Source organism: Eubalaena glacialis, chromosome X, assembly GCF_028564815.1.
Source record: "Eubalaena glacialis isolate mEubGla1 chromosome X, mEubGla1.1.hap2.+ XY, whole genome shotgun sequence".
Classification (NCBI taxonomy): domain Eukaryota; kingdom Metazoa; phylum Chordata; class Mammalia; order Artiodactyla; family Balaenidae; genus Eubalaena; species Eubalaena glacialis.
Window position 1 is genome coordinate 65,278,872 of NC_083736.1, and position 14,102 is coordinate 65,292,973.

Genomic DNA, 14,102 nt, shown 5'->3' on the forward strand with positions numbered 1-14,102 from the left:
TGTGTCTTCTTTGGAGAGATGTCTATTTAGGTCTTCTGCCCATTTTTTGATTGGGTTTTTTGTTTTTTTAATATTGAGCTGCATGAGCTGTTTATATATTTTGGAGATTAATCCTTTGTCCGTTGATTCATTTGCAAATATTTTCTCCCATTCTGAGGGTTGTCTTTTTGTCTTGTTTATAGTTTCCTTTGCTGTGCAAAAGCTTTTAAGTTTCATTAGGTCCCATTTGTTTATTTTTGTTTTTATTCAAAGAACTAACTCTTAGTTTCATTGATCTTTTCCATTGTTTTTTTTAGTCACTATTTCATTTCTTTCTCTCTGGTCTTTATGATTTCTTTCCTTCTACTAAATTTGGGTTTTGTTTGTTCTTATTTTTCTAGTTCATTTAGGTGTAAGATTTGGTTGTTTATTTGAGATTTTTCTCATTTCCTGAGGTAAGCTTGTATCGCTATAAACTTCCCTCTTAGAACTACTTTTGCTGTGTCCCATAGATTTTGGATCATTGTGTTTTCATTTTCATTTGTCTCCAGGTATTGATATTTCTAATATTTCTTCCTTGATTTTTTCAGTGATCCATTGGTTTGTTTAGTAGCATATTGTTTAGTTTCCATGTGTTTGTGTTTTTTTGCAATTTTTTTTCTTGTAGTTATTTCTAGACTAATAGTGTTGTGGTTGGAAAAGACACTTGATATGATTTCAGTTTTCTTAAATGTACTGAAACTTGTTTTGTGGCCTAGCATATGATCTCTTCTGGGGAATGTTCCATGTGCACTAGAAAAGAATGTACATTCCGCTGTTTTTGGATGGAATGTACTATATATATCTATTAAGTCCATTTAGACTAATGTTTCATTTAAGGCCAGAATTTCCTTACAGATTTTCTGTCTAGATGATCTGTCCATTGATGTAAGTGGGGTGTTAAAATCACCTAGTACTGTGTTGCTGTCAATCTCTCCCTTTATGTCTGTTAATATTTGCTTTATGTATTTAGGTTCTCCTATGTTCGGTGCATATATATTTACAATTGTTGTATCTTCTTGGAATGATCCCTTAATCATGATGTAACATCCTTCTTTGTCTCTTGTACAGTCTTTGTTTTAAAGTCTATTTTGTCTGATATAAGTATTGCTACCCCAGCTTTCTTTTGATTTCCATTTGCATGAATACCTTTTTCCATCCCCTCACTTTCAGTCTGTGTGTGTCTTTAGATCTGAAGTGTATCTCTTATAGGCAGTGTATATATGGGTCTTGTCTTTGTATCCATTCAGCCACGCTATGTCATTTTTTAAAAATATTTATTTATTTATTTATTTGGCTGTGCTGGGTCTTAGTTGTGGCACGCGGGATCTAGTTCCCTGACCAGGGATCAAACCCAGCCCCTTGCATTGGGAGTGTGCGGAGTCTTAACCACTGGACCACCAGGGAAGTCCCCACTCTATGTCTTTTGATTGGAGCATTTAGTCCATTTCCATTTAAAGTAATTATTGATAGGTATCTACCTATTTCCATTTTGCTAATTATTTGGGCGTTGTTTTTGTAATTTTTTTTTATCCTTTCTTCTTCTTTGGTTCTCTTCCCTTGTAATTTGGTGACTATCTTTAGTGTTAGTTTGGATGATTCCTTTCTCTTTTTGTGTGTGTCTCTATTACAGATTTTTAGTTTGTGGTTACCATCAGATATATATTTTTTTATATATATATATATATATCTCAATGTACATACACATATATGTTATTACTTTAAGCTGCTTATCTCTTAATTTCAAATGCATTTTAACAGCCCTGCATTTTTACTCCCTTCTCCCTATTATTACTTTTTTGACGTCGTATTTTACATCTTTTTGTCTTGTGTAGTCTTTAATGACTTACTGTGGATATAGATTATTTTAGTACTTTTATTTTAAAACTTTCCTACAGCTTTGTACATGGATGATTTACTACCTTTACTATATTTGTCTTTATCAGTGAGTTTTTCCCTTTAGTAATTTTCATGTTTCTAGCTGTGGCCTTTTCTTTTTCACTTAGAGAAGTCCCTTTAACATTTCTTGTAAAGCTGGCTTGGTAGTGCTGAATTCAGTTAGCTTTTGCCTATCTGTAAAACTTTTGCTCTCTCCATCAAATCTGAATGAAAGCCTTGCTGGGTAGAGTATTCTTGGTTGTAGGTTTTTCCTTTTCTTCACTTTAAATGTATTGTGCCACTCCCTTCTCGCCTGAAAGGTCTCTGCTGAAAAGTTAGCTGATAGATTTATGGAAATTCCTTTGTATGGTATTTGTTACTTTTCCCTTGCTGCCTTTAATATTCTATCTTTATCTTTAATTTTTGCCATCTTAATTACAATGTGTCTTGGTGTGGTCCTCCTTGGGTTGATCCTGTTTAGGACCCTGTGCTTCCTGGACCTGGATATCTGTTTCCTTTCCCTGGATAGGGAAGTTTTCAGCTATTATGTCTTCTAGATATGTTCTCTGTTCCTTTCTCTCTCTCTTCTCCTCCTGGGACCCCTGTAATGTGAATGTTAGTATGCTTGATGTTGTTTCAGAGATCTCTTAAACTGTCCTCATTTCTTTTTATTCTTTTTTCTGTTCCACTTCAGTGATTTCCCCTACTCTATCTTCCAGCTTGCTGATCCATTCATCTGTATCATTTAGTCTACTGTTAATTCCTTTTAGTGTATTTTTCATTTCACTTATTGTATTCTTCATCTGTTTGGTTCTTCTTTATATTTTCTAACTCTTTGTTAAAAACTTCTAACTTCTCACTCTCTTCATGTATTCTTATCCTGAGTTCTTTGATCATCTTTACGATCAATACCTTGAACTCTTTATTGGGTAGATTGCCTATCTATCTCCATTTCACTTAGTTTTTCTTCTGGGGTTTTATATTGTTCCTTCATCTGGAACATGTTCCTCTGTCACTTCATTCTGCCTAACTTGCTGTTTTTATTTCTATGTATCTGGTAGGTTGGTTATGTTTCCTAACCTTGGAGAAGTGGCCTTTTGTAGGAGACATCCTATGTGTCCCAGCAGCACACCTCCCTGTTATCACCAGAGCTATATGCTCTAGGGGTGCCCCCTATGTTGGCTGGGTGGGTCCTTCTGTTATGGTGGGCTGACTACTGTGGGTGGTCTCATAGGCATGGCTCACCCCTGGTTTGGTTGGTTGTCAGGCCCTGCGTTGCATGGAGGCTACCAGCTGCTGGTTGGCAGGGCCGGGTCATGAGATCCTGGCTGAGGGACCCTGGGGGGTCCCAGGCTAGTGCTTTCTCACTGGTGGGCAGAACCTTGTTCTAGGGTGGGTGGTTGTGGGGCTGGAGTTCCTGGATCTAGTGTTGGCCTCCTGGTGAGTGGGGCTGGTTCCTGACATTGCTGGCTGCAGGTTCCCAGGTGTCCCAATGCTGGTACTGGCCCATTGGTGAATAGGGCTAGATCCTGGGGTGGCTGGCTGAGGAGTCCAAGGCATCTCAGAGCTGGTGTTGGCCTTCTAGTAGGTGTGGCTAGGGCCCAGGGGGTCCCAGGGCTAGTGCCAGCTCACTGGTATGTGGAGCCAGGTCTTGGTGTCTCCGGCTTCAGGGTCCTGTGTGTCCTGAAGCTGGTGTCAGCCCACTGGCATGGATTTCAGGGCCACTGGCTGAGGAGCCCAAGGTGTCCCAGAGCTGGAGTTGGTCTGCTGGTGGGAAGGGTCATGGTCTGTGGGGTTCCCAGGGCTGCTCTCTGCCTGCTGGTGTTTCAGCTGGGTACTGACAAGGCAGGCTTTGGTGATCCTGGGGCTGGTGTCCACCCATTGGTTGGTGGGGTTTGAGTCCAGGAGATCTCGCCACTGGTGCCCACTCACCAGTGGGTGAAGCTGCGTCCTGGGGCTAGTGCCAGCCCACTGGTGGGTAGAATCAGGTCCTGGGGTCTCTGGCTGAAGGGCCCAGGGGTCCCAGAGCTGGAGTCTGACCACTGGTAGGTGAGGCCAGTTCTTGACATGGCTGCAGGGTCTGGGGTGTCCTGAAGCTTGTGTCAGCCCACTGGTGATTGAGGATGGATCCTAGAGCAGCTGGCTGAGGGCCTCAAGATGTCTCAGAGCTGGTGTTGGCCTGCTGGTGGGTGAGGGCGTGGCCCAGTGGGTCCCAGGGCTAGTGCCAGCCTGCTGGTGGGTGGTCTGAGTCCTGCCAGTGCAGGCTGTGGGGCTGCAGTTGTCCTTGGGCAGGTGTCTGCCCACTGGCGGGTGAGGCTGCTTCCAAGGCTAGAGATTGCTCACTGGTGGGTGGGTCCAGGTCCCAGGGTGTCCTAAGGCTGGTGCCTGCCCACTGGTAGGCAGAGCTGGGTCCTGGGGTCTCTAGCTGCAGGCCCCTGGGTGTCCTGGGTCTAGTGCCTGTGCTCTGGTGTATGGGGCTGGGTCCTGGGCCCTCTGTTGATAGCGCTGTGTCCAGGGGAAGCTGTGGGCTCAGGGGGTCTTAAGGCAGCTTGCCTGATGGTGGGTGGGGCTGTCACTGCCTGGCTAGTTGCTTGGCCTGAAGCATCCCAGTATGGGTGCCTATAGGCTGGTGGGCAGGGGCGGGGCTGGGTCCCCAGGCTAATAAACTAGAGGGAGTATTCCAAAATGGCGCTTGCCAGCACCAGTGTCTGTGTCCCCAGGGTGACCTCCAGTTGCCTCCTGCCTCTCTGGGAGACTCTCCAAGATCAGCAGGTGGGTCTGACCCAGGCTCCTTTCAAATTACTGCTGCAGCCCTGGGTCCTGGAGTGTGTGAGATTTTGTGTGCACCCTTTAAGAATGGAATCTCTGTCTCCCACAGCCTTCTGGCTCCCCTGAAAGTAAGCCCCACTGGCCTTCAAAGCCAAACTTTCTGGGGGATCATCTTCCTGATGCTGGACATTTGGGCTGGGAAGCCTGATGTGGGGCTCAGACCCCTTTCTTCATGGGGAGAACCTCTGCAATTGTAATTATTCTCCCATCTGTGGGTTGCCCACCCTGGGGTGTGGGTCTTGACTATACTGTGAGTCTGCCCCTCCTACTCATCTCATTGTGGTTCCTTTTTTATGTCTTTAGTTGTAGAAGATCTTTTCTGCTAGATTCTGGTCTTTCTCATCAATAGTTGCTCTGTAAATAGTTGTAATTTTGGTGTGGCTGTGAGAGGAAGTGAGCTCAGAGTCTTCCTACTATGCCATCTTGACCAATAGAACTATTAAAATATATATATATATATATATTTATTTTTATGGCTGTGTTGGGTCTTCATTTCTGTGCGAGGGCTTTCTCTAGTTGTGGCAAGCGGGGGCCACTCTTCATCGTGGTGCACGGGCCTCTCACTATCGCGGCCTCTCTTGTTGCGGAGCACAGGCTCCAGACGCGCAGGCTCAGTAATTGTGGCTCACGGGCCCAGCTGCTCCGCGGCATGTGGGATCTTCCCAGACCAGGGCTCGAACCCGTGTCCCCTGCATTGGCAGGCAGATTCTCAACCACTGCGCCACCAGGGAAGCCCTAAAAAATATTTTTATCTTTGACAATCTGACAGGTAAAAAATAGAAACCTATAACTAATAAATATTTTTGTTTTTTAACTAAAAATACATGCACAAGGTAAAAAACAACTCAAGCAATATAAAAGGATATACAATTAAAGTTATATATTACCCCTATTCCTTAGTTCCCTTGGTTCCCTTTCCAGAGAACCCCACTGTCAGTTTCTTGTTTATCCTCCAGATATATTCTATGCAAACTATGGATATACAAGTATAAATGGGTATATATGTGTGTGTGCACATGCGTTTGGATATCTATCTGTCTGGTTTTTGATGAAAATGGGAGTTTATCATACTTTTTTCACTTAAAATATATCATATCCATATATCCATTTCTTCTCTCTTTTTGTCACAAATGGTAGCAGGCTATTCACTCTGCTTTTTTCGCTTAATATATTTTTGAGATTGTGTCATATCAATACGTTTACATCTGCCTTATTCTTTTGTATGGCTACATCATAATTTATTTAACCAGTCCCAGGCATTTTGGTTGTTTCCAATATCCTGTTATTATAAACGATCTCCCTGAACATACTTATTTGTACACATGGGTCAGCATATTTTTAGGATAAATTCCTAGAAGTATGGTTGCTGTATCAAAGTATATAGTGGTTGATGTTATTCTCTGCCCAACATCCATTCCATATCTTCCCCATTGTTTAGCAGTCATAAAGTTTGAAGGGGGTAGAATTGCTCTCACTCCCAGCTTCTGGAGGGGGTACACCACACATGTAACCCAATCAGGGTAAGTCCATCCCCCATGCCTCAGTTATTGGTTCAAGCAACCCAGGCCTTAGCCAATCAATGTATACTATTGTCCTGTCAAGGGGAAATTTCAGGAATGGGCCAATGATGCAAGTCAGTGAAATGTTAGAGGATATTTTTTGAAGTATTTGGGGGAAGAAGGGTTTTTTTGTTTTTGTTTTTCTTTGCTCTTCTGAGAGAGAACAAAAGCCAGCTTTGTCTCTTCTTTTGGACAGTATGGTGTAGCTGATATGAAGACTTCAAGTGCTGCAGCCCTTTTGCTACCAAGAAGGGAGTCAGATTTACAGTGGAGCTCACACTTTGGACGACTGAACTGACAGATGGAAGGAAATTAGGTCCTTGGTGATATTGTTGATCCACAAAATCAAACCAATTTCAAAGCTCACTTATCCCCTGGAATTTGCAGTTATTTGAACTGATAAATCCTCTTTATTGTTTAAGCCTATTGGAGTTGGGTTTTCTGTTACTTACCAATAAAAAGACATATGTACTTAAAATTTCTTTTCTTTTTTAAAAAATTTTTATTGGAGTATAATTGATTTACAATGTTGTGTTAGTTTCAGGTGTACAGCAAAGTGATTCAGTTATACATGCATTCAAAAATATGGAACGCTTCACGAATTTGCGTATCATCCTTGCGCAGGGGCCATGCTAATCTTTTGTATCGTTCCAATTTTAGTATGTGTGCTGCCAAAGTGAGCACACTTTAAAATTTTTTTGATAAGTTGCCTTACAAAAAATATACCAATTTACAATCCAACAACAAAATATGAGAGTGTTTCTCTGCAGCCTCGCCAAAACAATATATTATCAAACTTTCTGATATTGCCATCTTTATAGGAAAAGAGTGGTATCTTAACACAATCTTTTTATCATGAGTAGGGTTAAGCTTTTTTTGGTTTGTTTATTTTTGTTTTGGCTGCGCCATGTGGCATGCGGATCTTACTTCCCCAACCAGAGATCGAACACGTACCCCCTGCAGTGGAAGTGCAGAGTCCTAACCGCTGGACCACCAGGGAATTCCCTAAGCTTTCTAATATACTTAGAAGTCACATATATTTCTTTTCGTGTGTGTGTGTGTGTGTGTGTGTGTGTGTGTGTATTGTTCATGTCCTTTGCCTAGTTTTCTATTTCTATTTCTCTTTTTTATTGCTTTGTAAAAGCTGTTTGTATCCTAGGTAAATCAGGCCTTTGTTATGTGGGTTGAAATATATTTTCTGAATTTCTCCTTTGGCCTTTGATTTTCTTTTTGCATTTTTTATGGCAAAACATATATAACACAAAATTTACCGTTTTAAAGTGTACAATTCATTGGCATTAAGTACATTCACAATGTTGTATAATCTTCACCACTATTTATTTCTAGAACTTTTTCATCATCCCAAAGAGAAATTCTGTACCTATTAAACAGTAATTCTCCATTGTCCCTTCCCAACAGCCCTGGTAAACTCTATTCTACTTTTTGTCTTTTTTTAAATATAAATTTATTTATCTTTATTTTTGGCTGCATTGGGTCTTCGTTGCTGCACGCGGGCTTTCTCTAGTTGCGGCGAGTGGGGGCTACTCTTGGTTGCAGTGCGCGGGCTTCTCGTTGCGGTGGCTTCTCTTGTTGTGGAGCACAGGCTCTAGGCACGCAGGCTTCAGTAGTTGCGGCATGTGGGTTCAGTAGTTGTGGCTTGCAGGCTCTAGAGTGCAGGCTCAGTAGTTGTGGTGCATGGGCTTAGTTGTTCCACGGCATGTGGGATCTTCCCAGACCAGGGCTTGAACCCGTGTCCCCTGCATTGGCAGGCGGATTCCTAACCACTGCGCCACCAGGGAAGCCCCCTTTTTGTCTTTATGAATTTGCCTATTGTACGTACCTTATATGAATGTAATTGTACAATATTTGAACTTTTCTGTCATTTCATTTAGCATAATGTTTTCAAGATTCATATTTATTGTAGCATATATCAGAATGTTATTCCTTTTTATGGCTGAATAATATTCCATTGCATGTATATACCAAATTTTATTTATCCATTCATCTGTTGATGGACACTTGGGTCATTTCTACCTTTTGGCTATTGTGAATAATGCTGCTGTGAACATTGGTGTACAAGTATCTGTTTGCGTCCCTGCTTTCAATTTCTTTGGGAGTGGAGTTTTTGTATCTATGGTAATTCTATGTTTAACTTTCTGAGAAACCACCAAACTATTTCCCACAGTAGCTGCAAACATTTTTACCTTTCCACCAGCAATGTACAAAAGTTCCAATTTCCTTTTTAAAAAAAAATTTATTTAAACTAAAAAAAACCCAAAAGTTCACGCATTTCTCCCACCCCTACTCCCCACCTCTTTTCACCCCTCTTTGCCTCTTGCAACCACCAGTATGGTCTCTGTATCTGTAAGCTTGGAGATTGTTGTTGTTGTTATTGTTTTCAGATTCCACATATGAGAGAGATAATACGGTATTTGTCTTTCTCTGTATGACTTATTTCACTTAGCATAATGCCCTCGAGATCCATCCATGTTGTTACAAATTGCAAGATTTCATTCTCTTTAATGACTGAATAATATATATTTCTTTATCCATTCATCCATTGATGGACAGTTACATTGTTTCCATATCTGAGCTATTGTAAATAATGCTGCAGTGAACATGGGGGTGCATATATCTTTTCAAATTAGTATTTTTGGGTTTTTTTGGATAAATACCCAGAAGTGGAACTGCTGGATCATATGGTAGTCCTATTTTTAATTTTTTGAGGAACCTCCATACTGTTTTACATAGTGGTTGCATCAATTTACATTCCTACCAACAGTGCACAAGTGTTCCCTTTTCTCCGCATCTTTGCCAACAATTGTTATTTCTTGGGTTTTTTGTGTGTGTTTGTTTTTTTATTTGTAATAGTCATTTTAACAAGTGTGAGGTGATATCTCATTGTGGTTTTGATTTGCATTTCCGTGATGATTAATGATGTTGATCATCTTTTCATGTACCTGTTGGTCATCTGTATGTCTTCTCTGGAGAAATGTCTTGTTCAGATCTTCTGCCCAGATTGTTTTTTTGTTTTTTTGTTTTTTTGTTTTTTGCTATTGAGTTGTATGAGTTCTTTGTATTTTTCAGATGTATGATTTGTAATTATTTTCTCCATTCAATAGGATGCCTTTTCATTTTGTTGATAGTTTCCTTTGCTGTGCACAAGCTTTTTAGCTTGATGTAGTCCCACTTGTTGATTTTTGCCTTTGTTACTTTTGCTTTTGCTGTCAGATTCAAAAAATCATCACCAAGACCAATGTCAAGGAGCTTACCACGCATATTTTCTTCTAGATGTTTTATGGTTTCAGGTCTTACGTTTAAGTCTTAACCATTTTGAGTTAATTTTTGTGTATGGTGTAAGATAGTGGTTTAGTTTCATTCTTTTGCATGTGGCTGTCCAGTTTTCCCAACACCATTTATTGAAGAGACTGTCCTTTCTTCATTGTATATTCTTGTCTCCTTTGTCATAAATTGACTACAGTTCCAGTTTCTTCACATCCTCAACAACACTTGTTATTTTCCATTTTTTATCATAGCCATCCTAATAAGTATGAAGTTGTATCACATTGTGATTTTGATTTGCATTTCCCTAATGACTAATGATGTGTTGAGCATATTTTCATGTGTTTATTGGCCATTTGTATATATCCTCTTTGAAGAAATATCTATTCAAGCTCTTTGCCCATCTTTTTTTTTTTTTTAACATTTATTTATTTGGCTGCACCAGGTCTTAGTTGCAGCATGCGGGATCTTCGTTGCCATGTGCGAGATCTTTGTTGCAGCATACGAGATCTTTAGTTGCAGCACACGGGATCTTTAGTTGTGGCATGCGCGATCTCGTTCCCTGACCAGGGATTGAATCCGGGCCCCCTGCATTAGGAGCCTGGAGTCTTAAGCACTGGACCACCTGGGAGGTCCCTTTGCCCATCTTTGAATTGGGCTGTTTGTTTTTTTGTTTTGAGTTGTGGGAGTTCTTTTTCTATTCTGGATATTATTCCCTTATCAGATATATGATTTGAAAATATTTTCTCGCATTCCATACATTATCTTTTCACTTTCTTGATAGTATCCTTTGATGCACAAAAGATTTTAATTTTGATACATTCCAATTATCTATTTTTTGTTGTTGTTGCCTGTGCTTTTGTTGAAAAGCCTGTCAATTTCCTATTGAATCTTCTGGCACCTTGTTGATAATCAATTAACTATATATGTGAAGGTTTATTTCTGGGCTGTATGTTCTATTCCATTTATCTATATTTCTTTCCTTATGCCAGTACCACACGTCTTGACTACTGTAGCTTTGTAGTAGTTGGTAGTTTTGAAATATGGAAGTGTGAGTCCTCCAACTTTGTTATTTTTTCAAGACTGTTGTGGCCATTCAGGGTCCCTTCAGATTCCAAATGAATTTTAGGATGGATTTTTCTATTTCTGCAAAAAATTCCATTGGAATTTTGATCAGGATTGTACTGAATCTGTAGATCACTTTTTTCCCTACAACTGTGTGTGTGTATGTGTGTATACATACATATATATATAATTTATTGAGATGATCATGTGATTTTAAACCCTTTATTATGTTAATATCATATATCACATTGATTAATTTGCATATGTTGAACCATCCTTGCATCCCAGGGATAAATCCCACTTGGCCATTGTATATGATCCCTTTAATGTGCTGTCGAAATAAGTTTGCTAGTATTTTGTTGGGGATTTTTGCATCCATGTTCATCAGGGATGTTGGCCTGTAGTTTTCTTTTCTTGTGGTGTCTTTGTCTTGCTTTGGTATCAGGGTGATGCTGGCCTCATAGAGTGAGTTATGAAGTATTTCCTCCTCTTCAATTTTTTAGAAGAGAATGAGAAGTACTGGTATTAATTCTTCTTTAAATGTTTGATTGAATTCACCAGTGAAGCCATCTAATCCTGAGTGTTTCTTTGTTGGGAAGTCTTCAATTACTGACTAAATCTCCTTAGTAGTTATAGGTCTTTTCAGATTTTCTATTTCTTTGTGGGCCATTTTTGGTAGATTGTCTGTGAAAGGGACATACTCATTTCCTCTACTCATAGAATACTTCTGTATTCCAAATGTGTGAGTGTTTTTCCCACACCAAGAAATTCTCCAGATCTCAGCAGACACCAACTGGGTGTTCTATAGTTTAACTCAATTCTGACACTATCTAACTGGAGATAGCATCAGATCCCACAATTTAAGTGCTCAGTCCCACAAGTGTGCCCCCACTTCAGATGCCATTTGCAAGTCCAGGTTGTCATTTGTGTTTCTGACTAAGCAGCTACATATCTGAGGTTCCCACAACCCCCTTCTTGAGTTTGATAACTTGCTAGAATGGCTCACCAAACTCAGGAAAACAGTTTACTTACTAGATTACTGGTTTGTTATAAAAGGATAAAAATCAGGAATAGCCAGATGGAAGAGATACATAAAGTTATGGGGGAAGGAGTGCAGAGCTTCCATGACTTCTCTGGGTGCAATACCCTCTCAGTACCTCCACATCTTCACCAACCTGGAAGCTCTCCAAACTCCTTTGGTTAGGATATTTCTGGGAGTGCATGTTTGATATGCATGTTTGATTCAATCATTGGCCATTGGTGATTACATCAATCTCCAGCCCCTCTCCCTTGGAGGTCAGGGGATGGGGCTGAAAGTTCCAATCCTCTAATCACATGGTTGGTTCCCCTGGCTATCACCTCCCATCCTGAGGCTATCCAAAGCCCCGAGCCAACAGTCATCTGGTTTATAGTCTTTTTTTTTTTTTTTTTTTTAATATGAGACCTTTAATATAGATACAAAACCTTCAATAGTCTGCTCCATTCCTTCCCAGACTTATTTGTCAATATAAGCTTCAATCATATTGGCCTATTTGCAATCTCTAAGCAGGTCACATTCTTCCATTTCCGTGTATTGGTAGGGGCTGTTTCGACTACCAAAATGCCCAAATTTTTACTTTCTAACTGGTAAACTCTTCCTCAGTACATGTAATCCCTTCTGAAGTTTCCCTAAGTCACTGCAATATAGGTACTTTCCAGATAGTTTCATAGCATCTCTTACTCATTTTCATCTCAGCATGCTACATGGGTTTTGTTTTACTAATTTTTGTATCCCCAGCTAAGTATCTGACATACGGTAAGAACCTAATTTTTTCTTTCTTAAAACAGATCTCTCTAAAATTGAGGCAGTTAAGGTCTTAACTTGTCAGCTACCTTGTTAAGGTTGCTAAGAAGAAGCCACGTTTATCTGAGTTCTAATCCACTGCTAAATTATTTTTGCTTCCTATTTTTGCCTGATCTATATGGCAAATTAAGAAAACAGCATGTTTGCCCTCTGCCTTCTCCTACTAAAGTTTTCAGAAACCCATCTAGACATCTATTGTTCTGTGTGTCATATTTAGAAAGATACTTAAGGATTACCTCTTAGCACATTCAGGACATAACATATTATCTTCTAGGTCTGGGGATGGGAAAGTGCAGGCAGGTAACATGAAGAGAGAGATCATCCTCCTGGGAGTGTTAGGCACCCAGGTCTGACCTGCATGGAACTGCAAGCGAACCCAACCTTCTGTGTCTGCCAAGAGTGGTCTGCCATGGACCACACACCACCGGACACCGGAAGCTTGCGGCAGAAAGGACTCAACAGAGGTAGGCAGGGGACGTGAATTTACAGCCTTAGGTTGAACGGCTCTTGCAGCAATTCTTGACCATGCTGCCAACATTGCTGCCTGAGCTGAAGTTATCACTTCAACCATGTTAGTCCTTTCCTCATTCTCACTCATCTTCTTTTTCTGAACACTTGCTCTCTTGGTCACCATCTTGTGTTTCCCTGGAGATGACTGCAATCTGGCCTCCCGTGATGATTCAGGAATATACTGATCTTTTTCAGGATAAGCATGTTTCTGGAGTCTCAGATAAACCTCTATTTTCTGACCATCGGTACTCAAATTAAGTTGTTGGCACCATTTCCGCAAAGTGTCCCGACTCACGTTGTTAATTGGAGGCAATATGGTTGGCAAGGGATAAATTGGTTTACTACAACTAGATTTTGGGCAAGCTTTGAACTGTTCATCTGTTTGAGGAGAATGAACTTGATCGTCTGGACTCAGTGACTCCACTTTGACTTCTGAAGTTGAAGAAACACTTGGTTCCGTTTGATGGTCTTCAACAATTTCCTCATTAACTGGACTCAATGTAAGAACCATATTTTCTTCACCTAAGACCTCTTCAAAGAAATTCTTCTCATAATTTGGGTGTGCCATTCCAAGGAACTCTCAGAGAAAGGCAGAGCCGGCAATGTTAAGGATATCTGCTGGTTTATAGTCTTGTTCAAGTCTTCTGTTTCTGCATTGATCTGTCTGGTTGCTTGGCTGATCAAGTTGTCCTTGTTCCTTTTTTCCCTCTAATTCTAGTTCTTATTTCTAGTCAATGAGTAATAACCCCTATATTAAAAACATATTTAAACTTACACTTTTTCTGTACATAGCAATAATTATTTAGTACCTATAGTTCTCCCCTCATATTCTTTCCCACCTCTAATGTTTTTGTAAAATTAGTTGAAATTTTGGTTCTAAGCTTATTAAAATTATTGGCTACATTATACCTTTTATTTTAGGAATCCTTTTTTTTTTTCTTTTTAAAAAATTTTTTTAGGAATCCTTTCTTAACAATTGTACAACAGTCAAAACCATATTATCAGAAATTATTTATTTTTAGTGTTATTTACTTTTTTGAATATTAACATAGTTTCAAAATTTCAAACGTTTTAAGAGGATATACAATTTAAAAATCTCCTTCTCACTCTTGTTCCCA

The 14,102-nt window shown here is 40.0% G+C and overlaps 1 protein-coding gene and 1 non-coding gene across 2 annotated transcripts; both read right to left on the minus strand.

Moving 5' to 3' along the window:
* Positions 1 to 6,863: 6,863 nt before the first annotated feature.
* LOC133082860 (U6 spliceosomal RNA) lies at positions 6,864 to 6,968 on the minus strand. The gene has a single exon (XR_009699075.1). It is a non-coding gene; the product is annotated as a U6 spliceosomal RNA (small nuclear RNA).
* Positions 6,969 to 12,706: 5,738 nt separating this feature from the next.
* Positions 12,707 to 13,552, minus strand: LOC133081802 (developmental pluripotency-associated protein 2-like). The gene has a single exon (XM_061178155.1). The coding sequence runs from the start codon at positions 13,550 to 13,552 to the stop codon at positions 12,707 to 12,709; it is 846 nt and encodes a 281-aa protein (XP_061034138.1).
* Positions 13,553 to 14,102: the final 550 nt, after the last annotated feature.